Raw genomic sequence first — 18,153 nt, 5'->3', positions numbered from 1 at the left:
CTTTCTCTTTTCTCTCTCTTCCCTACCTCCTCTGTCCTTCTACTCTCTTACCTCTCCTCTCCTCTCTTGCTTCTCTCTCTCTCTTCTCCCACCAAATGGTCTTGCTATGTAACTCAGGCTGACCTCATACACAAATTTCTTTCTAATTTATTTGTCTCTACCCTCAAAATAAAACAGCAGAGAAAGAAAGGAAGGAAGGAAAGAACGAAGGAAGGAAGGAAGGAAGCAAGGAAGGAAGGAAGGAAGGAAAGAAAGAGAGAAGGAAGGAAGGAAGGAAGGAAGGAAGGAAGGAAGGAAGGAAAGAAAGAAAAAAGAAAGAAAGAAAGAAAGAGGGAGATGGGGGATGGAGGGAAGGAGGGAGGGAAGGAAGGAAAAAGGAGAAAAGAGAAAGACAAGAATAGTAAAGAAGAAAAGAGAAATGAAGGAATAAAGCAAACACTTAAGATACACTTTGCAATTATCTTGGCTTTGGAATTTTTTTGTTTTTGTTTCATTTTAGGCTTTGGGGATTTATTCCAGGACCTTGTGTTAGCATGTTCTCTAACACTTAGTTTCCCCTCAGACCTGTCTTTAATTTTGAGATATTTTTCTATCAGTGGTATAATATTTCAACCACAGTAGGCTTTTAAAAAATCAACATTTAAAAATATAAACATATTAATATTTTAATATTGAATTAAAATTAAGTATTGATATTAAAATATCATATTGCTATTGAGAGACTCAACAAAGCCAAAAAAAGAAAATTCTTAAATAATTTTCTTCATCCTCACAGAAGATAAAAAAACTAAAAAAAAGGTAGTGTTTTGTGGTCCATGGTATCTATTGATGCAAGAGATTAATGCAGCAATAATTTGAACCAAGAAGACAAGCCAGGTTCAAAATGTACCATTTGTTCCTTGTCCCTAATCCTGAAGTCTAGCCAATGCTTTATACACAGAGCATATAACCATAAATATTCACCCTTCCTGTTTTGGGGGGTAGTACCTCTCACATGATTGGCAAGACCTCTATCCCAGAGTTCCAACAGTAGACCAATATTCATTTTTTCCTACTAAAAAGCTAAATTTAATTTACTGATGATAAAATATTGTAATTGTATTTTTTGAAGAGATCTTACAAATATATAAAAACCTAGAAAATTTGCTATACTAAATATATCAATGTTCTAGAAAATACATCAGTGATCTAGGAAAGGGGAAAAATAAACACAGGAACTGAATGGCAGTTATTTAACATTCGAACAGAAGACAGCTAGCTAAAATCGGTTTGTTGGTTGAATTTTATATCACAGTGAACAAAATATGAACAAGCTACCGCTTCTAATCAAACAATGCTTTGATCTCCATGATAGCAAATGTGCTGCAACTAGAATGAGTTTTTAGCCTGGAAGATAGAGATGTAAAATACAGTTAACAAAATTACGATCTGCTATGGACTGAATCCTATATTGAAGTCCAAACCCTCATGCAATGATAATCAAAGATGGAGCCTTTAGAAGACCATACAATTAGATGGGGAGCTTGCAAGGAAGATGCCTTCAAGATTAGCACCCTTAAAAGAAGACATCAGATCCTGTTTCCTTTTGACAGAGTTTTTATTTCTGTACCCTTTTCTTGTACATGAGATTTTATACAGGAGGGGGGCTGGGAAGGTGGCTCAGTGGTAGAGTGCTTGCCTTGCATGCCTGAAGCCCTGGGTTCAATTCCTCAGCACCACATAAGCAAAAAGAAAAAAAGCCGGAAGTGGCACTGTGGCTCAAGTGGTAGAGCGCTAGCCTTGAGCTGAAGAGCTGAGGGACGGAGCCCAGACCCAGAGTTCAGGCCCCACAACTGGACCCAAAAAAAAAAAAAAGATTTTATTCAGGAGGGGAAGGGGAATCACAGAAAAGGTAGGACAAGGGCTGGGAGGTGGCTCAGTGGTAAAGCGCTTGCTTTATATGGACTCTTGTTTTTCCATATTTAGAAGTAGAGTAAAATTAGTTCCAGCAGCACAATTAGAAATCCTTCCTTTTAAAACTTTTATAGTCATGAGCCAGTCTGATACTCTGCCTGCCTCTGCCTTCTCTGTCTGCATCTCCTGCTTCAACTGATATTGCAACTTTCAGAGGTTTTGACCTCCATGCATTATCCATAGGCTCTTATTGGTTCATCAGCCAGAATCTAGACTCCCTCATGACTGACCTTAAGACAGAACATCCTCTTTGTTCTAACTTTTACACCTAAGGATCTCACTGCACTGTGTCAAGTAGTTTAATAATGTTCAATTATGAAATTATGAAATTTCAATTTTTAAATAGATTCTAAAGATTAGTGGAAGCCTAAGACAGAATCAAAACTATATTAAAAGATAATTAAGACTTAGCTATTACATAAAAATTTGATTTAATTAACATCGTGAAAATGGCAATAGAGCCAAAGGCTATCTGCAAATTCAATGCAATAACCAGCAATATTCCAACCTCATTCTTCAATGAAATAGAAGTAACCCAAAAATTCATGTGGAACAATAAAAGACCCCGAATAGCAAAAATGATCCTTAGCAGAAACAACCAACAGTGCTGGAGGAATATCAATACCAAATTTCAAACTCTACTACAAAGCCATAGTAGTCAAAACAGCTTGGTACTGGCACAGACCTGAGAACCAATAGAATATTACTGAAGACCCAGAAATAAACCCACAGCTATAGCCACCTATTCTTCAAGAAGGGAGCTAAAAAAATAGAATGGAAGAAAGACAGCCTCTTCAGTAAATGGGGCTGGCAAAATTGGTTAAACACCTGTAGAAAACTAAAGTTAGATCCTTATATATCACCCAGCACCAAAATCAACTCCAAATGGATCAAAGACCTTGAAGTCAAAGCAGACACCCTGAAAACATTACAGGAAGGAATAGGAGAAACTCTAGAGCTCTTTGGCACAGGCTGAAATTTTCTTTAAGAAGACCCAGAAACACAACAAATCAAAGAAAGGTTGGACAAATGGGATTGCATGAAACTGCAGAACTTCTGCATGGCAAAGGACATAGCTAGAAAGATCAATATAGAAGGGCCATGGATTGGGAGAAGTCTTCACTAGCCATACAATGAGCAAGGGTCTCATATCTAAAATATACCTGGAACTCAAAAAATTAAATCCCCCAACAACAAATCCTCAAAGAAACAACTGCCTGATTAATAAGTGGGCTAAAGACTTAAAGAGAAACTTCTCTGAAGAGGAAATAAGAATGGCCAATAGACACATGAAGAAATGCTCAACCTCTCTAGCCATAAAAGAAATGCAAATCAAGATAACATTGAGATCCACCTCACTCCAGTTAGAATGGCTATATTCAAGAACTCTAACAAGAACAGATGCTGGAGGGGATGTGGTCAAAAGGGTACCCGTACCCTATTGCATTGTTGGTGGGAATGTAAACTTGTTCAACCACTTTGGAAATTAGTACGGAGGTTCCTCAAAAGACTCCACATAGAGCTCCCCTATGACCCAGCAATACCACTTTTGGGCATTTACCCAAACGATCACAAACAAGGCCATACTAAAGCTACCAGCACAACTATGTTTATCGCAGCATTATTTACCATAGCTAAGATATGGAACCAACCCAGATGCCCCTCAGTAGATGAATGGATCAAGAAAATATGTGAGATATATATATATATATATATATATATATATATATATATATGTACATATGACCACATAAGATGATGCTAAGCAAAATGAACCTCAAGATAGGGACACAAGTAGTGTTATCTTTCTTGCTCTTGTTTTTAATGTATTTACAATGTACTATGTGCTTTTTTGTTTTTGTTTCTTTTGTATGTTCTTCCCCCATGGTATAACCCCTGTTTTCACTATATTTGATTTTGGTGCCTTGCATCTTATATGTACATTTTTCTAATTTGGGGAGGTGAAGGGAAATAACAAAATACTGAAATAAAGATACAGTTTGATCCATTGTAATAATGAAATGTACAAGATACTTTGTTGAAAACGGACTTTACAACTTCCGTGGCAGGGGGGAGGGGGAGGAGGGGAGGAGTTGGGGAAGTGGGGAGGGATGGGACAGTAAGGGAAAAACAAAAGAGGAGGTAACAATGCTCGATATGAAATGTACTTATTACCTTCCTCATATAACTGTAACCCCTCTGTACAGTATCTTTACAATAAATATATATATATAAAGAAAAATTAAAAAATAAAATAAAATAAATTGATTTAATGTCAAGAGTAAGACCCACAGTACTTTTTAGCCAAGTTACAAGTTCTATAAAATGTTTCTAAAAAGCAGGGTGATGGTGGCTCACACCTGTAATCCTAGCTACTCAGGAGGCTGAGATCTGAGGATCACGGTTCAAAGCCAGCCTGGGCAGAAAGTCCATGAAACTCTTATCTCCAATTAATGACCAGGAGACTGAAAGTGGCACTATGGCTTAAGTGGTAGAGCATTATCCTTGAGCTCAAGAGCTCAGGGACACAACCTAGGCCCAGAGTTCAAGCCCCACAACTGACAGGAAAACAAAGTGACTAAAATAATAATATAATTCTCAACTGCAGGATAAGTTTACATCTATATCATTTAGTATCATTTAGTAGTTGAACAAATCTGCCCAATCTGTTTAAGAGCTGTGTAAATTTTTTCTACCTTTTATCTTTAAAAAACATAGAATGAACAGAAAAATAAGCTTTTAATTCTTAAGCATTTCCCTTTTTGACACTTGGCTTCCTCTTAAGAACTATACTCAAATTTACCTCAGTGAACTAAGAAATCAAAGCAAATTCAGCCTTGAGGAAGCACAATGTGCTCCATGAAGAATAGATTAACATTAGCAACCATAAAAAAGATGTGCTATGACTGGTACTAAATAAAATGCACCTCATCTTTTTCAAATCAACTACTTTTTATGTGAATTGATACTTCATTTCTAAAGACCTTCAAAGCTGAAACAAGTCAAATTTTACATTTTAATGAGAAATGCTAAAAATTAAAAATATCACCAAATAAATTTTATGGGAAATAACTGCTCTTATGCAAAAATGTGTTATTGATTTTTATTTGGATAAATGATATGACTTGCTAATGGACAATCTATTCCCAAAAAGGAAAAGCAGATGTGCTTCTAATGACACATTCACACAAGTTGGTCGATATTCTTCATACTCTCAACACTCATTTGCAAATACAATAATAAAGGATTAAAAAGTAAAAAACTTGTGGAAAGGGAGTTTGCTTTCTAATAATATAGAAAATGCTGGAATCCGCTGGCCACACCCAAGAAAATCTTCAATTGTAAATCAGGACATTTAAACCCACTGATGTTCTGTGAAACATCTCACATTAATAAGATTACTGTCGTAGCAGACTTTACAGGGAACAGCAAGACTCAAAAACTTTTAGAGGGCTGAGAATGTGGCTTAATGGTAGAGTGCTTGCCTAGCATGCATGAAGCCCTGTGTTTCATTCCTCAGTACCATGTAAACAGAAAACACTGGAAGTGGTGCTGTGGCTCACGTTGTAGAGTGCTAGCCTTGAGCAAAAGAAGCTCAAGGACAGTGTCCAGGCCCTAAGTTCATGCCCCAGGACTGGCAAAAAAAAAAACCTTTGGAATGAAATCTTGATTTTAACTCTCTTACTTTAAAGTACAAATTGGCATCCCAAGGGATTAATATGAGAGACCCCATTTATAATATAAAATTCAGTGACAAAACTCATATCTTTTGACTCTTCTACTACTCTTTCCAAACATCACTAAAGAAGCTTCTTGTAATATACTCAAATTTATTATTTAGTATGGGTCTTAAGTATTATAATTATCTGTCAGTGTTAGAGGACTTTCATTGGCTATATTGAGTTATTTGAAATCAATTAGCTAAATATGTACATGGTAGTACATAAGTCATTTTCCCATAAGGAAAAGACCTAACTCAAAGCATGCAAATAATGCAAACCTCCCTAAAATTTCATTCTTACCTTTTCAAAATTGCTCTCAAATCAATAATATGAAAAAGGCATCAATTATATCTAAAACATAATGTTGAATGCTGTGTAGGAAGTAACATAGTAGAAGAAACAATTCCTAACCAAAGGAATTTCAAAGGCTAGTTTTATTCAACATTCTATTTAAAATTATTTAATTTCTACTTTTATATTTTAAATTATTAAATAATCCAACTAGATTTTGCAAATTGTAATAAAATCTATCTATAGCTTCCATTTAAAAAAATAATCCAGCTATTACTTAGCCAAAAGACAGTCACCTGAGACCTTTAAAAATGAATGGAAAGCTAGACAGGGTGTTTCCAGGGTATAATCCTAACTACCTGGAAGGTGGAGACTGGAAGGTGATATCTACTTGTAGTCCCCAAAACAGGGAAAACACAATGGCTGAGAGTTGTGATGGAAGCCTGTCATTTCCAGAAACAAAAGGAAATGCAATAGGAGGACTGAATGATTGTGTCAGAATAATCATTTGAAAACTGTCTAGAGAACAGTGATTTTATAGGTAATTTTTGAGTAAAAGATGCAGTTTCTTTTATGAAAACACTATGTTCTACAAGAAATGTCCATTTCCCCTTTAAACTTGAAAAATTTCCACAAAGAACAGTAAGTAATCCAAATGCGTGACAACAGGAAAATAATTAACTACCCTATTTCACAGACTATTATATGGTCATTTACCATATTAAGGGATGTTTCATTTTTTTTTTATGCCAGTACCGGGGCTTGATCTCAAAGCCATATTTTTGAACTCAGGGACTATCCCCTTAGCTTTTTCTGCTCAAGGCTAGCATTCTACTACTGGAGGTACAAATCTCCACTTCTCACTTATTGTTGGTTAATTGGACAGTCTAATGGATCTGTCTGCTCAGGCTGGCTTCAAACTTCAATAATCAGATCTCATCCTCCTGAGTATCTGAGAGTATATGTGAGAGCCACCAGCACTAGACTAGCATGTTGTGTCTGAATAATAGTCAATAACATATGGAAAAGTGTACCAAGAGAATCCTACCTGAAAAATGGAAGCTATATAACTTTATAAACAATATAAAGCATCATACTAAGTAAATTTCTAAACACATGGAAGAAAGAACTACTTGTTGGTACTGGGATGACAAAACCTGATGGGAATAATAGTGGCATGACAGGTGGTTGTATAACTTTCTGTACTTTCTACTTTTCTTGCAAATATATTTTATCTGTAACAAGAAAATTGATCATTAAAAGAATAAGATGAGAATAATCACTTCCTCCAAAAGTAACTACCAATGTCAGGCCAAACATTGCAAAACTGTACCTCCGACCTTCTTTCTAGTTGTGCAAATGACAGAAAGAAATCTGCTGCAAGTAAATGCAACAATCAACATGTATAGTTTCCTATTAGTAGGTTAGAGATGCTGCTACACAGGTTTGAAAAACAAGTCTGATGTGACCCTTAGTATACCATTTAAATTGTACCATAATAATAAATGATAGAGTTGGGGTTTTTGTTTGTGTATTTTATTTTGTTTTGTCTCACCAATCTTTTCTTTCATATTTGTCTTATGAAGTATTCTGGAAAACTAGATTAGAATCACAGGCCTTGGAATGAATGGTTTTATTCGAGGTTACTGCATAAATTACTGATGACACAGACAATGTACTGTGTTCAAAGAGTCAGCAGCAGATAAAAAAAAGCTTTTATTTTGGTAAAAAGAAAAAAATGAGAATGGGAGTAAAAACATGTGGGTGGCTAGACTCTGCTTAATGCTGCCAGCCTTTAAATTTCTTTTGGTCTTTGTTGTATGTACTTCTGTAACTCCTTCAGATAATTTTCTGGGTTGATTAATGGTATGCCAGACTACATCCACACATTTCCTCATTTTAGAAACTGAGAAGTCATCCTTGACTTTTCTGTCTTCCTCACTGCTCACACCCAAACACTGAATAAACCGTGGGTCCTATACTAAAGAGTTGGCCCTTGCATGATCTTGCCTTGCCTGTCTTTCCAGTCTTTGCTCACCATTTCGGTAACAATGGTTTCCTTTTGGATATACCCAGTCAAGACCTTCCTGTTCTGCAGAGCCCCTGCCTGAAACACTTTCCTATATAAAAAGCATGTAAATGGTATTTTTCTTGACTGATTTCCAAATGAGTGATATTATTAAACTGTTTTTGTTTAGAAAGACAAGATTTTTCCTTCCTTCTCTCTTCTATCCGTTCCTTAAAATCAAACATTCCAGGTATAACTCAATACTTCAACAATCACTTTCCACTTCTTTATGAAGCCAAGGAAAAGTACATTTGAGATAGAAAAAAAAAGGGGGGGAGTAAGAAAAAGAAAGCATACTCTAAAGAATCCTTCTTCAGAGTTGTTGCCATGATGACATTGTGGTTTTCTATTACCCTCTGAAAACCACTAGATCCGTAACAAGTACAAATGTAATCAAGGAAGACTGGCCAAATATTTATGGAATAACTATCATCTGTATCCCTAGACAAAATATGCAAAAGTAAGCTAGAATCTGCAACTGGGAAAGGATACAATACTGTCTCACAGGGGTGTGGTGATAACATTTTACCAGTGTGAATTTTAAAACAAATACCATTAAACTGAAGAACTGAAGTTAACATTTAAGAAATTTACTAAGCAACGTTACTGAATAGTAGTATGTATACATTACAATCATGTAGACAATCACTTCCTCTTCTTAAAGAGATGAGGTTGGCTCCCTTCAGACCGTGCCATGACAAGACTAAATTGGCTAAAGGCAATTAAACAATACAAGAAACGCCCTGCTTTCCTTTGGGGAATGTGTGGCAGTCATCATAGAATAAATACATATTTAATCAAATCAACATTTTCTTGACCTGGCAATTTGTCTCTAGTCTACAACTTTTTCAAATAGCAGAACATAATTTTGCTAAGATACAATGGAAAAATTTAAAAAGAATAGTCACAAATGTTTTAGTAACAGATACCAATGTTTGCTTCATCAGTCATTATTTTTATCAACACCAATTTCAAACAATAAGTCTAAAAGCATAAGGCATAAATAACTTATCTTTATTCTTCTACTGGGAGACTAAGCTAATAAAAGGTTACTAAGCCTAAAATACATTTTCCTCTCTCAAACTGCTATAATCAAATATGAGAAAATAGAAAGCTACAAAACAGCAAGGTTTTCCAAGGTAATAATATGTGTTTTATAATAATTCAGTGAAAACTCATTTCCAAGTATATAGTTAATTCTTTAGGAATGACATTTTTTATAATGCTGGAGATCTAACTCAGGGAATTACACGAGTAGACACATTTTACCACTGAACTACATACCCCGCCCCATACTAAATTAATCTAAAACAAAACGGTAAATGGTTTTGTATGTTGAAATAAATGCTCAACATTTTTATATCCTGCCCCTAAACAGTCATATTAGAAGTTGTTTAAAAGGTCAGGTTCCTGGGGCTCACACTTGTAATCTTAGATATTCAGAAGGCTAAGATACAAGGGTTGTGATTTGAAGTAAGTCCCAACAGGAAAATTCATGAGACAGTTATCTCCAATACACTATCAAAAGAACTGGAAGTAGAGCTGTGTCTCAAATGATAGAGCACTAGTCTTGAACAAAAGAAAATCAGGGACAGAACCTCAGCCCTGAATTCAAACCTCTAAGACCAGAAAAAAAATTAAATTAAATTAAATTAAAAATTTAAAATACTGATCACTAATGAAACAATATAAAAAGAATAAAACTACTAAGCTAAAATATATTGTTCATTTAATGATTTATAGCTTATGCCAAATCTTGTTTAAACAGTTAACTGAAGATTTTTGCTTCAAAAGAGAAAATAAACCCAACACTGGACCAAAGATTCAAAAATATAAAAGTACAAAAATAGCAAAAGTTACTATAGAAGGTTTGTATGTTTTAATCTTGGAGAAAAGGACTTTGACAGTAAAATACAAAGCAAAAGCTACTGATAAAAAAATCCTGAATACATAAATATTAAAATGCCTGTAAGCAAGAAGTGACATAAAGATAAAATATAAATGATAAGCTTTACAAGTATATTTACAAAATATATAGTAGGAAAAAAATCTTCTTAATGAGCAGTAAGCTATGCTATACTGTCCAGTCTTTCCGAGGTACTGCCTTTCCATAGGCCCAGAACACTGAGGCAAACAGTCAATGAACTGAAACTTCCTAAAGCATAAGCCAAAATAAGCCTTTCCTTTTTTTAAGAGTAAATACTTAAGAACAATTACACACCAATAAAAACAATTTTAAAATAGAACTATGTCAATAAAGAAACTTTAAAATATTAGCTAATCAACCTCATTTCTAGTTTAAAAAAACAAGTTGAAATCTTATTTTCACCCATCAATTTAAAGAAAATACAATGGTGTATCATTCTTACTGTATACTGTTATCTTCAGTTTATAGGTGAGAAAGCTTTCTAACATAGCCAGAAAAATCACATAGCCATCATTCCTTAGAAAGTCTGTTGACTCACAGCACTGCTAAAAGTGAGGTAAAACAATAATGTCAGACATTATTGCTAGTAATTTTTATCAGAGAGTCTTGGGGGAAATGTAATAGGGAACTCAAGGGACCTGAAAGTACTACATGATTTTTTCCTGACCCTGAAAGTACCATCTTATATGCTGCTGAAAAAAACAAGATAAAACTGTCTTGTGCCCTTCTAGAAACAAGCTACATGTTTCCAAAACAAAACCACATGCATAAATCATTCACAGGTAAGTATTGTGTTTCTATGTACAGCTGTATGCCAAAACAAGGTAAAAGATCAGGTGCAGGTCATGAGGTTCCGGTCCCTCCCATTATGACAGCACAGACATCTACAAAAAGCAGACCGCAGGACTTGGCAGAGCTCCCACAAGCACTCTTATCACTGCCAAAGGAACCATATGGTTTCTAAGACCTAGATCAGTTGGACAACTGAAGAATCTCTTCTGGCAATCATACCACCGTAGTTGTTCTTATGTTTAATAGTGGATAAGGACAGATCTGTAGTCTCTGTGTCTTGGGGTCATATACTTTTGTCTTTATTCTACAAAAAAAAAAAGGTACAATCTAGCCCAGACATAGACTATTAAATATTATAAATTAGATTACTTCTTCAGCAATATTTATTAAAACTCTAAATTCCCTAAACTAATTTATAAGCTCCATGGAAACAATTATATTTGTATATGTTCTCAATTTGTAATACCTAAACTAGAAACAATTATATAGTCCATCAAGACTACATCTGAAATAAATTGCAGTCACATGAAGAACTACCACAAGCTTAAAAAAAAAAACTACCACGGGCTGGGAAGGTGGCTCAGTGGTAGAGTGCTTGCCTTGCATGCATGAGGCCCTGGGTTTGATTCCTCAGCACCACATAAGCAAAAAGAAAAAAGCCGGAAGTGGCACTGTGGCTCAAATGGTAGAGTGCTAGCCTTGAGCTGAAGAGCTGAGGGACAGCGCCCAGGCCCAGAGTTCAGGCCCATGACTGGACCCCAAAAAAAAAAAAAAAAAAAAAAAACTACCACAAGCTATCTTTTTAGAATATAATCAGCCAGCAGTGGTAGTATGTGTCTGAAATCTTAGCCTTTCTGAAGGCAGAGAAATGAAGGATCATAATTTGAGACCAGCCTATTCAAAAGTTAGACTATGTCAAAATCAAAAGTGGATGTGATGGCCTGTAATCCCAGTGAGTCAGGAGGCAGAGTGTGTGGTGGTGGGTGTCAGAAGATTATATTTTTCTGAAAAATAAAACAAAAAGGCCTGGGGGACAAGGCTCTAGTGGTAGAGGATTTGCGACCAAGCACAGAGCACAAGGATCTGAGTTCAATCCCTAATGCCACCAAAAGAGAAGGAGGAGGAGGAGAAAAGAGAAAAGCGTATGATCGATCTAAAGGGTAGACTCTATGTTTTTTAAATACATGATTAAGAAATCAAAAACTCAAAGGTGTGGAATGCAAATTCTCATTTAGATAAAAGCAAGTAAGAAGAGAAAATATATACAAGTATGTATTATGCAAGAACACTTCTAGAAGGTTATATAGGGTCACTTTTATTCCTTGGCTAATGATCCTTTTCCTCCACCTGTCAAAGCCATTTCTTACATTACTGTGATTTTTCTTTCTCTCTTATACTTTCAAGAATGCTTCTGATTATACTGAGCCTACCCATGGTCTGTGATAACCTTAATTCTATCTGGTTCAGTTTTTCAATTTTCCTGTACCATTCAATGTAACATACCCATGTGTTCCAAGGATAAAGACGGGGACATCTTTGGAGACTGCTGTGATTTGAATATCCCCTCTAAAACACAAATTGAAATTTGATAGCCATTGCAACAGTGCTTAGAGACAGGACCTTTTAAAAGGTGGTTAGGTCTTAAGGGCTCTGCTCCGATGAATGGATGAATGCCTTGATCACATTATCAGGGCAGTTTGTTTGTTATCTTGTGAGCTCCAGATAAAAGCATAAGCTCCATCCCCCATTCTCTTTTTGTTTCTATGACTCACTTGCCCTTCTCACTTAAGACTTCTTCTCCCGTAGGATGATATACCACCCAGGCTCTCACCAGGTGAGACACCCTCACCCCCACCATCTTGGACTTCCCAGCTTCCAGACCATGAGCCAAAAAAACCTTTATTGCTTATAATTTTGTAAATGATGCTGTTGTCATAGCCTCAGAAAGTGAACTAAGAACAGAAGCAGTATTTTGTTTATGACAGATTATTTGAATAAGCAATTTAGTAAGCAATAACTTTGAGTAAGCAATAACTTTTACTTTTCTTTAAGCAAAATATGCTTTATTAAAATATCCTATACAGGTATTTTAGGAAAATAGGATAATTATATGCAAAGAACAGGAGTATTTGTGTGTGAAAGTAATTTTACAAGGTAATTATTCAGTGAGAACCTATGGAAAAACATACAGAAATGAAAGAAACAGTCCAATCAAATAATTGCTCCCAGTAGCAATCATTTTGCAGACTGTCATCCTCTGCTAAGAGTTAACTGTTTAAAAGTATTCATACTAGGGTATTCAAACTAGCTGTTTTGAAAACGTTCTTTCTTTGTTAATTTAGTTGCCATAATAAGATTCTGTGGCATATAGACATCTCTAGGCCTCACTGGAGAAGAAAGTAGAACATTATAGTAGTAGCAGAATTTATCATAAATAGCCAGTCAAAGGACATTCTACTAAAATTATATTTATTCTCCATGTAAAAGATGAATATGCAGCCAAGATTCTGCACTTCAGGATGACACCTTACCAACCTCCATAATAGGAAACCAGCTAATACCTTTGCATGGATATCCCCAGGCTTTTCCTGTTCACATTTAGTCTTCACATCTTATATTGGATACAATTCATGAGAGCTATTCCCCAGAGAAATTCTTGAGCAGTCTAGAAAGCAGAAAGCATCTACTACTAATGGAAACTGTGAGTCAACAAAAAAAAAAGGAGGAACAGAGTAAAAGGAGCAGGAAAGAATAGACACAAGAAGGAAAAGGGAGATAATACGGTTTGATGGTGTATGTACATGTATAAGTCTATGGAAAAAATTTTAATGAGAATAAAATTGGAGAATATATTCTTTAAGACATTAGATTAATTCAGAATATATTAGCTACTTTTTCTATGAGTGATTGTTTTTTTCATAAGGAAAGGGCACAAGTCAGTACTCCATAGAGACAAACATGCCCATCCTCACTGGTAAAAAAAAAAATACTATTGCTAGGGCATGGTTGTATATGCATTTAATTCTAGCTAGCACTTGGAAGACTGAGTCAGGAGCGTCTCTTGTTCCAAGACAACCTATGGTATAAACAGAAAGTTCCTACCTCAAAAGAAGAGACAAGAGAGGAGAGAGTTGAGGAAAGATATAGGCAAGGAAGAAGAGGACAAGGAAAATTAGCTTAAGATTCCACTATTAGTGTGTCTCCCAAAGATGATATTTACATGTATAGAGTAAATACATACAATTTGATAGTGTGTAGGTCTCAAAATGAGTTGTTTATGTGAAGCTTGTTCCTGGTGAACCTTCTTGAGTTCTTCTAGCCCATTATTTCTGTCCAAGATTTACAAGATCATTGGTTAGCTGAGGGAGTAAAACTACGAAGGAGGTACTACTTGCCAAGCACCAGTAGCTCATGTGTGTAATCCCAACTACTCAGGAGACTGAGATCTGAGGAATACAGTTCAAAGCCACCCAGGCAGGGAAGTCCATGAGACTTTTATCTTCAACTAAGAACCAAAAAGCCAGGAGAGGAAGAGTACTATCCTTGAACAAAAAGCTCAGGAACAGCATCCAGGGGAAGGTAGGAAGGAAAAGAAGAGAGAAAGAGAGAGAGAGAAAGGAAGGAAGAAAGAAAGAAAGAAAGGAAGGAAGGAAGGAAGGAAGGAAGGAAGGAAGGAAGGAAGGAAGGAAGGAAGGAAGGAAGGAAGAAAGAAAGAAAGAGGGAGGAAGAGAGGAGAGGAGAGGGAAGAAAACAGAGGTACTAATACAAAAGAGAGAGAACTGCCTTAGAGAGAATGAAAATCGAATTCACCAGGATCACAGTCAACCACAGATTCCAACTTTCCCCTTCAGAACTTCCCAGGTACAAAGTGAAGAGATGGAATTCATTTTCAGGTACCTTTACACAAGAACACAAAGTTTTTTAAATAAAACTTTTCCTAAAATGGAGAAGGTAACTAAATTCTTATAAGTTCTCCCAAGTCCTTAACCACTTCTGGATTTTTACACAAAGGTATTTTTAAGATATACAGCAAGTCAGGTACTGGTGGTTCACATCTGTAATCCTAGCTACTCAGGAGACTGAGAGCTGAGGATCATAGTTTGAAGCCAGCCTGGACAGGAAAGTCTGTCAGACTCTTATCTCCAATGAACCACCAGAAAACTGGAAGTGGAGCTGTGGCTCAAAGTGGTAGAGCACTAACCTTGAGCAGAAGAGCTCAGGGACAGTACTCAGGTCCTGAGTTCAAGCCCCATGACCAACCAAAAAAAAAAAAAAAATCCCAGTACGTTAACTGGAACCAATTATTCTAAACATCTACATGCCTTTTTTTTCCTGAAATTCTGCTTCCACAAGTTTAACCTTAAAACATGGAATGGTGGACTGGAAGTGTAGTTCAAGTGGTAGAGTGTCAGCCATAAACAAGAAAGCCAAGCAAGAGCTTGAAGGCCTGATTTCAAACACTACAACCAGTACAAAAAAAAAAAAAAATTAACTTCTAGATGCAAAGAATTCAATAACAAGAATGCTTGTCATATTTATTCATAAAAGAATTTTTAAGAGGGATGGGAAGGTGGCTCAGTGGTAGAGTGCTTGCCTTGCATGCATGAGGTCCTGAGTTCAATTCCTCAGCACCACATAAACAGAAAAAGCCGGAAGTGGCACTGTGACTCAAATGGTACCTGAGGGATAGCATCCAGGCCCAGAGTTGAGGCCCCACAACTGCCAAAAAAGAAAAAAGAAAAAAAGAAGTTTTAAGAAACACTATTAGTAAATAATTAGCTAAATAAAAGGTTTCAACCTACAAAATACTCTGTGATTATTAAATTCAGTATTGTGGCAAAATATTCACAAAATATTGTTAAATAACATAAAGGTTAAAAATAACACAGTTTTAGGGCTGGGAAAGTGGCTCAGTGGTAGAGTGGTTGCCTTGCATGCTTGAGGCCCTGGGTTCAATTCCTCAGCTCTACATAAGCAAAAAAGAAAAAAGCCAGAAGTGGCGCTGTGACTCAAGTGGTAGAGCACTAGCCTTGAGCTGAAGAGCTGAGGGACAGCGCCCAGGCCCAGAGTTCAGGCCCCACGACTGAATCCCCCCAAAAAAAACAAAAACACGGTTTTATACTTTTATACACACTATTCAAAGTCTATTTAAAGACATACTAACGAGAATTTATCACTGAATTTGGGATGTTATTAAAAAATCATACAATCTTCTTGACTAGGTCACTCTGCTTTACAGAAAAAACTACAGATGCTCACATATATCTATATATTTGTATATACATATGTTTGTATATCTTTGCATGGCACAGATCCTTTAGTGTTATACTTTTCCTTTGAAATACTCAGTATGTATTTATTCACTTATATAACTCACGTGGAAAACCAGGATAAGTAACACACACTACCTCATTCATTCATTTTGTTGTTGTTGTTCTTGCTGGTCCTGGGGCTTGAACTCAAGGCCTGGGAGCTGTCCCTGAGCTTCTTTTTGCTCAAGGTTTGTTCTCTACCCTTTTAGCCACAGCCCCACTTCTGGCTTTTTCTAAGTATTTTATTGGCTATAAGTCCCATGGACATTCCTGCCTGGAATGGCTTCAAACCATGATCCTAAGATCTCAGCCTCCTGAGTAGCTAAGATTACAAGTGTGAGCCACTTGCACCTGGCTTCATTCCTATATCATTCTTTTAACTAAGTCCTTCTCAATCAAAATATTAAGTTAACTATCAATAGCCCAGTAAAGGACAGAACCAAGATTCAATTCCAAGTCTGTCTGGCTGCAAAACTCTTAGCCATCTTTTTTTTTAAAAAAATGTATATTATTAAGGCACTCTACAATGAAAATAAACTCTTATATGTTAATAAAACAATACATCATTTTATAGATACACTAGAATTTTAAATAGTTTGTGATCTCAAGAATAGGTCTCACTAGCATTAATAAATGAAAATGTCATTAGGGACTAAATAATACCTAATAAGGGGGGGAAGTAGCATTAAAAGTGTTAAAAGAATACTGAAACTAGTCTAATGCAGGAAATAAGATCAAAAACCTTCTTTCAAAGAAGCTTAGGGATGATCATTATCAATGAAAATGACTCTAGGTATATTACAAAAAATTATTCTCTAAAAAGTTATCATAGTAAATCTAGTTGGGTTTTTGCTTGTATTTCAATGTCAAACATCCATCATCACATATTTTTCATTTAAGGCTATGGCCCACCTCTTTTTCCTATTGGTCCTGCTTAATGACAAAGCCTACTCTCAATATCTCTGCACCCTAAGCACAATGACTGAAACAACTATGGAGGTTTGTTTTATAACTCATGGAGCCCTTATAGACTAACAAATATTTTCTGGAAACCAACTTCTGTAAATTATATCCCAAAACATTCATTTGCCATTGAGTAGACAGCTTACGTGTTGAGAAGAGATTAAGTAAGCCATATCATACAGTGGGTTTAATCCTACCCACAAACAATTTCAAGATGATACTATTTGCCATATAATTAAATTCCAATTGATGATCTCCTCATACAATCAGAATAGCAGTCTAGCAGTAAAAGCCATATGTGATTATAAAAATAATTGACACAATGCACTAAATATATAAAGAATAATTTTAATAGCTTTGTGTGAACTAAGTAAAATCATATCCCAGTAGGAGAGTTTGCAAAAAAAAATCATACTACTTAATCTTGATTGCAAAAGAAAATGTCTATTCTTAACTTAGGTAATTGGAGGTACTTTTTGTGGCAGTATTTGTCATTGGCTCATGCTAATCTCCTTCATTAGAGAACCTTCTCAGTTTAAAATGGCATCATAAAATATTCCCTTCTTCAGCTTGAAACTGACTCTCCTCAGGAAGCTTTTGCAATAGAACTAGGCCTTAAGGGACTAACATTTAAGAAAAGCAATGCTACACATTTGCATATAAAATACAAAGTCACAGGACTTTACTGCCAAATGCCAAAATTCTCTAAATCACCAGTCTAAAATAGGGTGGAGAGGGTAGGAAGGCTGTCTCACAACATACGGCACAGGTGACTTCCGGGTCAGATGGCAAGGGCAGAACTGCTCACAATATTTTCATTGAAACCTTAGTGCCACATTACTCAGACCAGTAGTTTTTTGAGCCCAATTGCTCAATAGTTTTTAAATTCTGTTATAAGAAGGAGACTTATCAAGTGACATGTTTGATCTTATAAGAATGAAAAACAGGACTTCAGGCTAAAGTGCTAAAAAGAAAAGTCTAACTTTCTTAATTTTTTTATTGTGAAAATACTGCACAGAGGGGTTACAATTACATGGGCAAGATAATGAGTACATTTCTTATCAAGCATTGTTGCTCTTTGTTTCCCCTTCCCATCCCTTCCCATCTTCCCCCCTCCCCCTACCA

At 35.9% G+C, this 18,153-nt stretch overlaps 1 protein-coding gene across 4 annotated transcripts in view; it reads right to left on the bottom strand.

Annotated features, from left to right (window-relative positions):
* Positions 1–18,153, bottom strand: part of St7 (suppression of tumorigenicity 7) — a 207,467-nt gene that overhangs the window by 144,874 nt on the left and 44,440 nt on the right. Inside the window, exon 2 of one of the 4 annotated variants that reach the window (XM_069996622.1) lies at positions 15,433–15,472. The exons of the other annotated variants lie outside the window; for them this stretch is intronic. Coding sequence (XP_069852723.1) covers positions 15,433–15,472 — 40 coding nt within the window. The remainder of the gene's footprint in view (positions 1–15,432; positions 15,473–18,153) is intronic. 4 annotated transcript variants of the gene reach the window in all.

This window comes from Dipodomys merriami, unplaced genomic scaffold, assembly GCF_024711535.1.
Source record: "Dipodomys merriami isolate MVZ:Mamm:240054 unplaced genomic scaffold, mDipMer1.0.p SCAF_5, whole genome shotgun sequence".
In the NCBI taxonomy this organism is placed as follows: Eukaryota; Metazoa; Chordata; class Mammalia; order Rodentia; family Heteromyidae; genus Dipodomys; species Dipodomys merriami.
The sequence above is the reverse complement of the archived record's forward strand: the minus strand, read 5'-3'. Positions and strand labels throughout refer to the sequence as shown.